The sequence below is a fragment of the Anarrhichthys ocellatus genome, unplaced genomic scaffold, assembly GCF_004355925.1.
Source record: "Anarrhichthys ocellatus isolate YVR2014 unplaced genomic scaffold, GSC_Weel_1.0 scaffold58, whole genome shotgun sequence".
NCBI lineage: Eukaryota > Metazoa > Chordata > Actinopteri > Perciformes > Anarhichadidae > Anarrhichthys > Anarrhichthys ocellatus.
This window is the reverse complement of record NW_022280088.1, coordinates 1,050,309-1,064,686: the sequence shown is the minus strand read 5'-3', so window position 1 is coordinate 1,064,686 and position 14,378 is coordinate 1,050,309. Positions and strand designations below refer to the sequence as shown.

The window sequence follows — 14,378 nt, the reverse complement described above, 5'->3', positions numbered from 1 at the left end:
CACACACACACACACACACACACACACACACACACACACACACACACTTATACGTTTTCCATGCTATGCCAATGGTGTATATCAGGCAAGAGTAAAACTGCAAAGTGACTGCGGTGCTTAGTTGCAGCACTTTCCCAAATAGATTAATCCATACTAGAGGTCAAACACAACAGTGCACATTTAATACAATGTTATGAATTGTTCAACAACATGGCATCCACTTCAAGGTCATAATTTAATAATTTCTTTACTAGATTTTCAGAATTTAATTTGTCCTCAGAATGCATACTGAACATTAATCATCTCATGACTAATGAGATAAAATCCGTTTTACGTACAGTCTACATTCGAGACGAAATGGGACCGCTCTGACCATCCTGCACCTTGGAACACTGTATTGTTTACATTCTGGAAAAAATGAAGATGATACATAAATCACAGGCAAAAAGGCATTATGGGACATCAAACGGGATATGACTAAGCCCCCATGGGCACATGACATAATTAAGGATTCATGCTGGGCTATATATATTATTACCATAGGAAGTCTATGTTCACAGAAGCATGGTGCAGTGTCAAGTCGTATTCCTCTTTTGCTTTCTCTTTTGTCATACTTAATCTTGTGTAATCCACTTAGTGTCACATCTGAATAATAATTCCTTCGCTCCTTGTCGAGAAGCACCTTTACAGAAGCTAACCCAGCTCTTAGCGAGAACGCTGACGTTTTTGTCTCGGAGCTAAGTTTATCACCATGGCAATTTGTTTGGGCAAGGTTGGGTAAAATGTGTCACACAAACATTGCCACCAATTTATGCGTTCTCTGAGAGATAATGGACCCTTGAGTTGACTCCCCTAAAACTGCAGAGGACGGTTGGGGGCAGTCTTTTGTGAGACAGAGAGGATGTAACACACAACATATAAATGTCAGCTCGAGGTTAAAAGATTGGTTGATTGCATCCTAAGGCACAAATGTAATTCATCAGAAAAGGGCTGATGACCAATTCCCTCTGAGACACATAGACTGAGTCACAGGGCCAAGACGCCAAGAGAAAGAAATTGCCAAATGTCAGTGTATATTATTAGAATCAATGTTCCACAAATGATTTAAGTATGTACAGTTTAATGATGTTTTTAATGATGTTTTGTTTGTATTGTTTTACTGGTGCTAAACTGGTGCTTGAATGTCATTTGGTGATCCCTATGTAGCCCAGAGTAGCTAAATTAGCAGTAAAAAAATGAATCTCTGTATCGATATAGGGAGAATCATATAATTCCATTTAAAATGAATCAACTGATATTACACACGTTTATGTTCAAGAGCTTAGGACGAAGAAATAATTGCATTTCACAATCACTTTTCACATTTTACACACTGATGCGGCAGTGAGTAACTTGAGCCATTTCCAGTTCATCATATTTCCAATATATTTGGTTTAGCTTCTGTAGTTTCTGGCTGCGATGCTCTTGGTATCAGAAATAGCTTAATTTTGCCATTTCAATTACCGCCATGAGCTGTGTGTCACAGTCACCGCTGTTGTTGACCATGTTCGTAGGCCAAATCAGAGGGCCACAATACGTGACTTCCTGTCTTTATTAGACCACCAGCATGCACCTGCTCCTTTCACCTCACTCAGTATCTTTGCCTTATCTCTCTTGCTCTAAAACCCACCCTTCAACTCTAATGTGCGCCTCTTGGATTAAAAACCTCTGATATAAAGTGATAACTGTGTCTCACTAAATGGCTCTTAATGATACAGTACTCAAAATAACACCAGTTCAATTCATTTGGTTTAGTTTGCAGGTAATTACAGACAACCTCCAAGAAGGTCAGTAATTAAGCATGATTGCCTTCGTTTTTCATCCATTTTCATCTGACCTCATACAGTCCATATTGTCTAAACGCTTTACTTGAGAGAAAGATTTCTTGCCACAGCTAAAGAGCTCCCTCGTGATATTCGAATGGCACCTTGTCTCTCGGGATATCCCAGATATTGTCAGCATATTAGATTCTCTTGACCTTAGTCATTGACCAAGGACTGTCTTGCCCACTTTGGTTCAATCACCAGTAAGTCGTGATACATTTTTTTTCTATTACTCCATGATGGAGCCTACTTTGCTTTTCTGTTACACCCTTTGAAAATTCCCCTTAGTATCATTCCTCAGAGCGATGCCTATTCAACATTCTGTCTCTGAATTCTAATGGGCTGAATTGACATACACTTTCTGTTCTGACATGCCCTGCTCTGTGTAAGAAACTCTGATGCGAGTCCACTAGACATCTTTGAAAATCAGAAAAGCACAAAGTGGCATGAGTAACAAGCACTAGAGAATAAAAAATAAATCAAGAGCTAAAGTCTGTATGCGACAGCACCACAGAGATATATAGAAGTACAAAAACCAAACAAAAGCACATGAGCAGATTCAGCGTCCAAAATGTCTCTCTCTCTTTGTGCGGTAATTAGGGCTACAGTCAACCAAATAACATATTTCAAATACACATAAAAAGCTATTTGCAACATATCAAATTATTTTTAACCTATATATTTTATGCTTAGGCCTAATTTATTTCCAAAAATAGAATGAGTCCCGAGACGGGAGGCAGTTATATCATAAACAAAATTGATCTTTTAATTAAATTTGATTATTAATATATTAGACCAAACATATTGAAATATGACCATTCTGATAAGTTAAGACTTAAATCTTATTAAGAAGTGATGTGCCAGTCAGTTTTGTAATATCCGCTGAACCCACCCTATCCGTTAAGAGAGACAATCTGCACTGCCCAATCAGCAAAAATAGGCATTAGTCAACCGATCCCGACCTGCAAATGGCCAGCTTTATGAATTATGATTATAGTTGCACAATTGTCACGACTGAGGATGAAGAGAATAGGACAGAGAGACTGAGCGCTGAGGCGCTCTCTGAACTGCACAGTGCTACGACCGCAGGAGCAGCTACATCTGGAGCAGTCCAGAGCGCTCTGTTTCTCCCCCGCCCCCCTACAGTGATCTAAGCTAAATAGTTAAATAGCAGCAAAACAAATAACCATTAATTAAAGACATGAACTCTGTCTCTCGATCTCTCTCCCACACACACACACACACACACAAACACACAGAAACGTCGCTCCAGAGATTAAGTTGCGCTTTTCACCTTTTCAGACTAACACCAGCGATGGTCTGACCGATGAGAATTTGGTTGGACAAAAGTACTGTATATAGCGATCAACCAATCGACCAACTGTACAGAGGGTGTCAGCCCTAGTGATCATTTTCACAACATTTCCTCCATGGTAAGCAGTGGCATTAACTATCATCTCCTCGTGTCCTCTTAGTGGACAGCATAAGGAACACTAATGAGCAGAGCATCGCTCTCAAACACTGATTTGAACTTGACGCACTGAGAAGTGACGACAACATAAGAAGGTGGTTCAGGAAACAAAAAGGCACAGGTAGTCAATGGAACGCGCGAATGATCTAAAACAATTACAAACTGATTCTTTAGATAGACAACAATGGTTCATTCTACATAACTGCAGCTTTGTTCAGAGGACTTTTAAACAAATGTTGTAGAATTTGAAAGGATGCCTTTTCACCCATGTTGATATTGTTAGTGTAGAGTAGTTGTATCCTGTCCATTATAGACTCAAAATATATGTTTTGTCTACTTAAGCATTATGGGTAATAATGTGTAGATCAGTGAGAAAAATGTACAGGTTTGACCCCTTCCATTGTTTATTCGTGTTATGTAACCTACTCCATAACCTTTAATATGGCCCAGAGCTTAATACTAAGCAAAAGAACAAATGAAAAAGGATAAATCTCGCTTTATGAAGGCAGGCTGCACCAATCTGTGCCTATTCACAGCTTTTCTTCCAAGAATCTAAATGACAAAATGATGTGTGAGACATAGTGAGACAATGATTGAATGTTAACACCCTTTTCTGTCTGACAGTTTTTGGGCTGTGAGCTCAACTAAAAATAACTCCAAAAGGGGCATACCTATGGTGGATTAGGTGGGGTGTGATGCATCTTTCTATGCATGTCTGTGGCTACATCTTCCAAAGGCAGATTTCCTCTGGGGCTAATAACTCTGTATGAAAAGAGACAATTAATGTTGGTCTAAAGGTTCTGGTCATCACAAATAGACCTGTTCCAACAGAGATCCATCCACTTCCCGGTTAACTGTCCAGTAAAGTGCTTAATGCAGTGTCCCCCAGAATAATATTTACTGCAGCAGTCAGTCTCGTGTCGCTGATCCCTGAAGGCCAATTCAGTGTTGGTTACATTCAACTCCATATTGATTATACATAATCACTGGAGGTATGTCTTTCCCCTTGACTCTGCTCATGTCCAAAGTAAGGTCAACGCTGTAAATCCAAAGTAGGAAAAGCTAATGAACTGATGAAGGTAAAGTGAAGAACCTAGCTTATTGTAGCCATGTATGGAGAAAGCTCTATGACCAGAGACTCTAAAAAACTAAACTAAACACTGCATTTGCTATGACTAATTAATGTACTTTTAGCTCAGTCGATTATGCTGTCATTGCAATATTTGGGACAAAAATATAAGCCACTTATTGTTGATGAAAAAATGTTGGTATAAAAAAAGCAAATTTAGTAAATTAAGAAAAGGCAAATAAAAGACTGCAAATTCAGAAAAGATGCAAATGCAACTACAATAACTGCAAAGGGGTTAATCATAATCGAAAGAACATACAAAGACAATACACAATATGGCTTACAAAGAGCAATTATAGGAGCCAGAGTACATTGCAAGCATGTCGAATAAAGACTTGTCTACCCAGTATACAACTTTGCTCTTGTAAGAGATAAGGCAGATATAGAAGTGTCCTTCATTACGCCACGGCTGTTAAGGGAGAAATGCTTCAAGACGAAGTCAAGGTCAGAGGAAAACCTCAATCTGCCATTACAATAGTGATGGAGCGTAACATCCTTTGGAGGTCCAAGAATTGCTGGCACATTTTCATTCTTGCTGTAGTGGCAATGAAAAGGAACCATGGTAACTTTAAAAGACTGAACATTCATCTCGTAATGGAATTAGCATGAGCATATCCGCGTGGGCAACACTGATTTAATGAAGGGCTCAGCTTGCAGCATCTACTGTATGTAAGAGGCAGATATAAGGAAGTACAAACTGGTAAATAGTGATTGTAGATGTACACTGAATGGTGATGAATGGGAAATAAATAGATAACAGATTATCTATTATTGTGTGGTGTATTAAATACACCACACATTTGTGTCTTTGCGTATCCCTTCCCAAAATTGATAATTAATCGAGTAAACTGGGTCTCACCAATCTTCAGCTACAATTAACGATTCCAGTCTTTTCAAACTAACTGTGTGCAAATGCTGCATTATACAGAGGTGATGTACGCTAGCATTTAAGCACAGTCACTTATCTTTGTGCTTGTGTTATAATGCTCGAGGGACTTTGTACACTCCGACTCCTTTCAGCACAAGTAGTTTGCGAATGCAAAAAAGAAGATTTGCTGTTGAATACTTCAATAATGGAACATGGTAAAACACCAGGATATTCAAAGCCTATCAAAGTCTAATGTTTTACCTAAAATATTGCTGTAGCAAATAGTTAAAACTGAATTTTTCATTCATCTTGGGAAAATGAATAATATATCCATTAACAGCCAGAATTGAGCAGTTGACTTGAAATATTCATAGCTGATCTAGACTACACTCTAAACCATGGGAACTAGATAATAATAGAGGCTGTATAGAAGTTATGACCGTACAAAGGAAGATGGTACTTTCCGTCAAGCTCAACACTGAAGCCTTCCAAGAGTGTGTCTGAGTTAATTTCAAATATGAAATACTGAGCACACCCATGAGATGGGGTATATTTAAGTAAAACTATTTTCCTTTTAAAATGGCATTCATATCAACTACTTCATAGAAACACCAGTACAAGGGGATCTTATCACAGAAAAGGAACTTATTCGTTATGTTTCTTTGGTGTATAAATGTGCACGTGAAAGGTTGTTAGTAACATGGCTGTTTACGAGTGTGCGACTATTTGTATAAAAACAGAGCTAAACAAGAAGACAGGACCAATTCTAATGCAAAAATCTAATTTGGGAGTCATGGAGAAGATTTCCCTGACTATCACTCCATTACATTTCACAGATCTTTAAACCAAAGATATGCACAGCTTAATAATTAGTGGGTTCCTGTCGCTGGTCGAGATGGTGTAATGAGAATGATGTGAGCCTTTGGGGGTGAACCTGGCTTGTCATTAAGGTGAGTAGAGAACAAAGGTGGGAAAAAGAAAGATATTGGTCACTCTGGAGCCAAATGGAAGAAAATCGTATGTAAACAAAGTAGACATGATGAGGGGGCAATTTTTTACTTTGACACTGCTGTTCATGTCCAAACTCTAGGCTAATGGATTAAGACAGCTCCTCCTTGACATCAGGGAGATGACTGCAGTGACATTGATCAGGATGTTAATTAGCCTAATATATTAAAGGATTGTGATGGTGGCGGTTATGATGACTGTGTCTGAGATGGCACGAATAATGATGATGACAGCAATGACAATGATATTGCCAAGTATATAGGATAGCCTTGAGTGTATAAGCTATTCAGCTAGCTATGACCAGCAATGTGCATGCTCACCCAGACAAAAGGATACAATTCTGCATTGCACCTCATTATAGCTTGTGCTCCCTATTTTCAAAAATGTGGTATGCCATACACATTCTTTGGATTGTACTGGAACAGTGATGAGGAAACATAGTATGAATGTCAGCGGGAGGGATGGACGTTTTTTTCTGGAGTTGTCATATGTTTTTAGTACAACGGTGCAAAATAGTGCTGGACATAACACCTGGTGAAATCTCGTCTGCAATGAATACTTCAGTTCTTTATGAGTTTTCTCTCAACAATACTGCTAAATTTGCATGAATCAAAACTGCATTCGACATGCAAACATCACATTAAATACCTCCTTTGTGAATCAATGGACTCTCTAGTCAGAGTAATTCCAGAAGGTCCTTTACTTTTTTTTTAAAATTAAAATAATTGAATTATTAATGTGTGACATGTCTGGTTTTGCAATACCAAAATGACGTTCTAATTATTGCCACATCAATTGTATTGCAGTCGGTAGATAATTTATACTTACACTTTATGCCTAAACGCACTGAACGCATAATTGACGCCACTCATTTGGCACGCCACACAGAACCAGCAATACTTTCGGAAAAGGTCGCTATTCATGCAACACCTTACCTTCTAAAATATTAAAATGCAATGACTAAAATACCACACAATCTGCGAGATGGATGATGTATCTATCTGTTGATGTTCTGGGGACTACAAAAACACTCAAAGTACAGACACTGTTCAACAGAAAGCACACAAACTGGCCAGCAAATCACAACTGGAATTTAGGTTTACATTCTACAGCTGATGTGACCTACTGCCAGCAACATTTGTCATTTTAACCAGTATAGTAGTATTATTTAATTCATAATCTATACAATATTGATACTTTTATTTCTTCTACTCTAACTCATCATTAATATTTTCACATTTCTCACATTAGTCTCTGGACCGCGGCTTACGCTCTGGCGTACAAGCAACTGCTGTGTACCTAACTGTTGCCCAATTCTTAAAAAAAAAAAGTAATGTAAAAAGTAATGCGACATCTAGTTCTTTTGTCAGAAACATGTAAATGTATTTGTAAGAAAAATGTATTTGCCTAACACGTCCTTGGACTAAACAAAGTTTTAACATTGTCGATGCAAAGGACAGATTTTGAGTGTAGCATCAAGCAGATGCTCCCTCATCAGTAAACAGCTTAGGCAGACCAAAAGGGCACACAAATCACTCACTCTCTAGCTGATGTCAAAGGAAGCAGCAGTGCTGTTTTAAGTGACAGTATGCAAAGAGAGGCCCACATAAAGCTTTCTAAAGGCTGCTTTGAAAAGGGCCACGAGAAGAAAAGGCAACACCCAGTGAAGGACATAGGAATCTATCACAGGACTTCTCCAACAACAAAACATTACTGGATCTGCCAGGATGTTCCTCCCAACCACCCATAGAATGTATAAAAGAAGAAGATCCACCACAAAGTCACCCATTGCTTAGAAAGAATGCAGGTTTAAGCCACTTCCGCATTGGCTTAAACCTTAATGCCGGGTTCAGTTTTTGAGCAATGTGAAGAAAAATATGGAGACATAATCAGATAGAGTGGTTACATAAAGAGGAGCACAAGGTTTTTACAATCTGAGAAGAAATTCTCAATATGTAATCAGGTGCACCTCAGGTGCCAAAAACATTAGTTAAAATGGTTAATTCAAACAACAACGTAAAATTTCAAGACTGTCTCAATTAGATTCGTAAGATTGAGCTGTCATTGGCTATTTCCATCACCATAATGAAACAGACACACACAGGTATATTTTGCAGCCGCAAGCAGCAACAGTACTCAAAGCGGCTGAGCTCTGCATGCAAAGCTGCATGACGAGTATTCTATTACTAAAATTAAAGTAAAAGTATATGATGGTTGAAGCTTCAAGTTGTGGTTTGCAGTTTGATTTCTGCCACAAATGTTTGTACAAGCAATTAAGAAGACGAGCACGTTTAGGAGCAAGATGTACCTCCATTCTGCTAAGTTACCTTATTGCAAATAATTTAATGACATTTTCCTCACTGTCTGGGACAAAAGCTGTATGGCATTAAATCAGTGAAAGCAAGAATGTCCATACAAGATGAGTGCAGAAGTCTAGAAGAAGAACGTGTGTGTATGTTTGTGCGTGTGTATGTGTGTTTGTGTGTGTACAATTTCTAATATTTACATCTGGGCTTTGGACATGCAGTACAGGCTGTGTTATCTCTCTTCTTACCTAATGAGGAAGGTTTGTATTTCTTAGAATAAAGCGCTGGTTTAAATCTTAAGGCACCATTATGGTAACCTGACCTGCATTGCTCATATATTCACACACAACATGCACATAACTCTTTACATTCTCAACTGTATATACTGTATAAATATATGTGTGGGTATATGCATGTGCCCTCCTGAATAATTCATGACTGACCTCCACCAGCTTGTTAGCATGTTCACGGAACACCTGGGCATACTCCTTGACCTCCTTCTCATTTCCACTCTTAGCCGCTTCAATGAGCACCAACAGAGGGACGTTGGTCTCCAGGAAAGAGTCTGAGATGTGGTCCATCACCGCCTTTCTCAACTAGAATACAGAAGGAGAAAGATGGGGAAGAGGTCACACAATTAATATTATTGCAGATAACTTCCCTGAATTACATTTGGCAATGATGACATATCATTAGCTTTGTGATGAATATGATGTAGTCACATAATGGGGTGAAAGGACAGAAGAAGTGAGAGCGAACCAGAGCAGCAGAACTCTCAACGGACAGGAGTGTAAATTGCTTGTAAGGTGTCATTTTTCTCATAACGCCTTTTACTAGGGCAGAGTTTGCGACTTGTATCTTTGTTTATGGAATCGTTTTGAACCAAACTGGCAGGGGACTAGCTGTTTTATAAGACAGTAAATGGACCCTGGTGGCCCTCACTGGGATATCTGATGAGATGCCAAAGGGAACAGTATAGTAAGCAGAACAGACAACAAGTCCTTTATCTTACACAAAGAAGGAGTTAGTCATATGAGACCAGTACTACGACAGACAGGAATAAACTATAGGGACAAAAGGTGCAATCTCGCAAATGTATCATCGCCATTCATTTGTTATGAGACGACTTAGAGTCTGAAATCTTCCATCATTAATGAATTTGTTCCAATTCTCTTCACTACAAAAAGGCTGTGTTACTTTATTTCAGTTACACAATCAAGGTCTATACAAACTAAAGAAAGGATGAATTGTTTGCACACCACACACAAATCTCTTACGGCCAGCTCAGTTATCACTTCTCCAAACATTCAAATGATGGCATTAAAGTGAAACGTGTTTCATGTTAATCAACATGGATGACAGAAATTTGTTTGACTTCTCAAGCCATCTTCTATAATTAGATGCAAAGCAAACACTGTGACCATATTTCTGAATTAAAAATGCTTAAGCAGAAAGGGAGATGGTAGAGAAGGTTAATAGTTGTGACTGACAAGGGAAAATTAATGTAACGAACAAAGAATTCATATGCAAGTCTGTCAATTGCACTTAAATAACCTGCGGCAATTACAAACATAATTGCCAGTTCACAGAGCTGAGGAGAACAATAGGGAACTCTTTCCTTTCTAAGGGCAGATAATCCATCACTATTGCCTCTGGAAAGAGAATAGATTTGGCCAGTCTAGTGGACATGACAGGTCTGCAAATGCTGTAAACAACCTGAAGCCCACACTCTCAGTAAGCACTCCTGTATCCATAACTCTCTAATCCTGTATCACCGATGTCATGAGATATGTACTGAGATTCAATGCAAGACCAAAACGTCAGGCTTTTCTCAGAGACTGATACATTTGACATTTTTCGAATTGTGAATATTGAATCTTTGTCACAGAGAACAGACATTGCATAAGTGCAAGTGAGTAACCTTGCTATCCTGTCACCTGGTGGGAAGGGCGGGGAATCAGAGAAGATAAAAATCTTGCATTGCCAGAACTATCTTCACACTACGTTAGTGCTGTTGCAGCACTGGATAAAGGTGTGAAAGAACACACTATCATTTTGCGGAGGGTGGAAACAAGATCTGGGTTGTTTGCAGGCCTTAGCTGTGGTTACTTCACCAATGTTTGCACTGCAGTAAATAAAGTAATGGAGTGGAATGGAAGGGATGTTGTTGAGCTGCATTTTGCGTGTGGAAAATGTATTACCATCGAATAACCCCGTAAGCCCCACGGTGATGGAGACTTTGACTATAGTATGTATGACAAATCAAAAAATAGTTGACCAGAGGCAAGAAGAGAAAGAACCAGAATACAGTGACTGGCCAATGGAAGGCTTATCCTATCAGGCCGCATACATTTAAACAGTAAAGGATAGCATTCATATTCATAATTAATTGATAGGAAGTGTCAGACTCATACTAAATCATACTTAGGATAAAGATGCAGTTGACACATGAAAGCCAAAAGAGTCATACAATTATCTCCTCTTTGTTCAATGTATCCTGATCTTTTTTCGGTTTCGGATCGGTTTTTAAAGGGTGTGAAGAGTGTGAAGTTTAAAATATTAAAAAAAAACTCTATTTTGAACATCTACAGGGTAGAAGATGGTATTGTTGTTTCTAAGGAGACATCACTAGTAGATGGCACATACAAGGGCTTATATTATGCATCGGATGAGTGTAAAAGAGTAGTAGGCCTCAGGATACTTATAGCCCAATACTCAAACGGTTGGTTTGAGTGGTGAAATGATGCAGACGAGTGATTTCCCAAGTCAGAGTCTCTCCTGCACCATCAGCATTCTAATGCTCACACACCACTCCCACAGAAATCCATCTTCAATCTTTCAGATCTCACCTCCCTCCATGCTCCACCCCCACCGTCTCTTTTCTAACACTCCCTCAGCATTTCACGAACACTTAAAGGAAATAGACCTGGAATTCCAATGGATAGCGAAGGCTCTGTTCATTATACTTTAGTGGGGCAGCTATTTTTCTCCCCAGTCACACAGTGCCACAATGGATTCAAGCTCCGAAAGAATCAGGTTTTTTGTTTTACGCAACAATATTCAATATTCATTGCTATAGATGTTCGTATTGTATCCTGGGATTAATTTGTTGCCATACATTTTATTTTTCCATAAATGTCAACAATTTGAGGAAAGCTCTTTCCGGCTTCAACATGTTCAGATGTCTGAATAATTTGTCTGCACACTTGTGCCATACGGTGAGATCAGTAATGTTACATTGCATCCTAAATGTTTACCAGTATTGTAGAGGGATTTGAACGAACCTGGTGTCAATTAGCCAATAGGAGGTAGGCTATTTGTGAGTGAATGAATGAATGCATGATTTAATAAAGATGTAGTTGAGTTCCTTGTGCATCTCTCCACTCTTGCCATCCAAAGAGGGGGAATAGCTAACATTAACAACAGCCACTACCACCTGACACTGAAGTGGCTAACAAGAAGCTCTGTGAAATAATAAAGATGATGCATATGCATAACACAACTTGGCAGGCATATATCTGTGTTGCTTACTGATAAGTGGGAGGACTGTGATCTTCACAGATGATATTAGCATTAATTTGACGCATTTGCTTTTTAATGGGGAGAACGTTTTCATTTTGTGGGATTAGACACCTGCCCAGTCACAAAAACAGATGCATGAGGGAAACTGTGCCATCCCCCCATCCAATGTAACATCCCCTATGATCAGTGTATGACTCAAAAACAAATACATAATATTAGGTTAAAAAGACTGCAATTATCATGAGTACACACATGCATTAAGACTGGACTTGTTTACAGTTCAATATAGTCTTAGCACATGTAAAGACTGGAAACACTATGCTGGATTCCTGAATGTTTACAGTTGCACTTCTGTTTCACTTGTGATTCAGAGCACATAGTGGTGGGTACCTTGGGGTCAGCAACAGGAAAGTTTCTTATTAAAATGTCAAGAGCAATCACAGCATAAACGGCAAGAGTCACGGCTGAGGGGAAACAGCCTGAGCAAATCAAAAATTAAGTAATAGCTCTCATATATGATATCTATCAGGGAGCATGGGAAGATGATTAGTAAGAGGAGAGTGGATAAATGAAAGGGGGAAGAGGGAGTGACTGATCAACAGTCTCAGGACAAACACATTAGATAGCTCATTGCAGAGCCTCGATTGAATGTGTCCTGCAAAATAGAACACTGGCCAGAGGACTCTTTAGAGACAAGGAAGGGGTGAAAAAATGGTAATTTGACTCTGAAGTGTTTAAGGAGAACTAGTGCTGGCAGATATGTCATGCTGACTGTTGATCACCTGCATCTACTGAAGGCTTTTTTTATTTTTATAATGATGGGATTCCGATAATCTTATTGAAATATTTACTTTCGAGTAGTACAAAATTGTAAGTAACCTTAGTAAGTAACTTATTGAACAATTCCACTGACCACAATCACATGTAAGAACATGGACTGACCAAATCAGTGTTTGTGGTGGCAGGCAAAGCCCCCCTGGCAGCCATGTTTACTCCAGGACATAAAGCACGGATTATCTGACTGTTTAACACCATCAGAGGTAGCTCTGATATATCAATGAGACACTTATCAACCTCCAGGGCTGCTTTATTCTTACTGAGAGACTAAGCCTTTAGGAAAGTGATTCCCAACCTTTTTTTTCTGTCATGGAACACATCCTGAGTTAAATGAAATTCCAGGAGGCCCCACTAACCGTTAACTACTGAATAATTATAAAATACTATACACATCTGGAACTGTTAATGTGTGTATCATTTAGTGGCTTTGTGAAACTTGAGCTTGGCAAAACAAAATTAGCTGGGAATTGATGACAAAATCAAATGTGGTCATTGAATAAAATCTGGGGTTTTGCTAAATCTACCCATACAGACATAGTGTGTAGCAATAGGGTTGTATGAGAAAGGGTCTGGTCTGTGGTGATGCAGTTTTGGTTCGGCAAGCTGGGCCCCTTACCGGCCTCAATCATTTTATTATAATGTCATTTGTGAGTATTGCCGAGTTTGTGATTAAGTTATGTCTGAACACGTATCAATGAATGATTTTTTGGATGCTTTAGCAGTATTTTACACTGTCAAAACAATCACCGTATAAAGTTTGTATAGCAAACTTGTTAGCAAACAGTTGCTTATTTACACAACAAGTAGATACAGAGCAACATTAGCATTCATTTGGAGTCATGTCTGGCTACCTGAGAATGTAAAGCCAATACTCACTCTACTTAGCTTAAAGCTGTTTTTTGTTTCTAACAACTACTAAGGGAAAATAGCATACTCATTGTATATCAGCTATCTGCTGCATCTGGAATAGTTGCTGATGTGAGCGGTAAATTGAACCATAATAGCAAAGTTCCCTAAACTATGAGCTGATCGCTCCATAGAGCTACAGGGAACTCCTGAAGGAAGTTCAGGAGTTTGTTCAATTGTTCAATTCAACAACTGAACAATTGTTAATATTTTGATGAAAGTTTCCTTCAGTCAAAATTCTTTGATATATATATATATATATATATATATATATTTCTTTTTTTGTATTATTAGTCTAGCTATAAACATGTGCTTGCTCCAGAAATGGCTGTGTATTTTCCAGTGCCAGTGATAACAGGCAATAATATAGCTAATGACATTTGCAGTAACAGATCCAAAGGATTCACATATAAAAACTGTTAGTCTGAACAAACAGTTACAGCTGATAAGTTTCATGGCAGCTGTTCCT

The 14,378-nt window shown here is 38.7% G+C and overlaps 1 protein-coding gene across 1 annotated transcript in view; it reads right to left on the bottom strand.

The window, feature by feature from the left end:
* The window catches only part of LOC116396720 (catenin alpha-2), a 72,711-nt gene extending 58,636 nt beyond the window's left edge, over positions 1–14,075 (bottom strand). Inside the window, exon 1 of the mRNA XM_031871497.1 lies at positions 9,088–14,075. Coding sequence (XP_031727357.1) covers positions 9,088–9,225 — 138 coding nt within the window. The 5' untranslated portion in view covers positions 9,226–14,075. The remainder of the gene's footprint in view (positions 1–9,087) is intronic.
* Between the last annotated feature and the right edge of the window lie 303 nt (positions 14,076–14,378).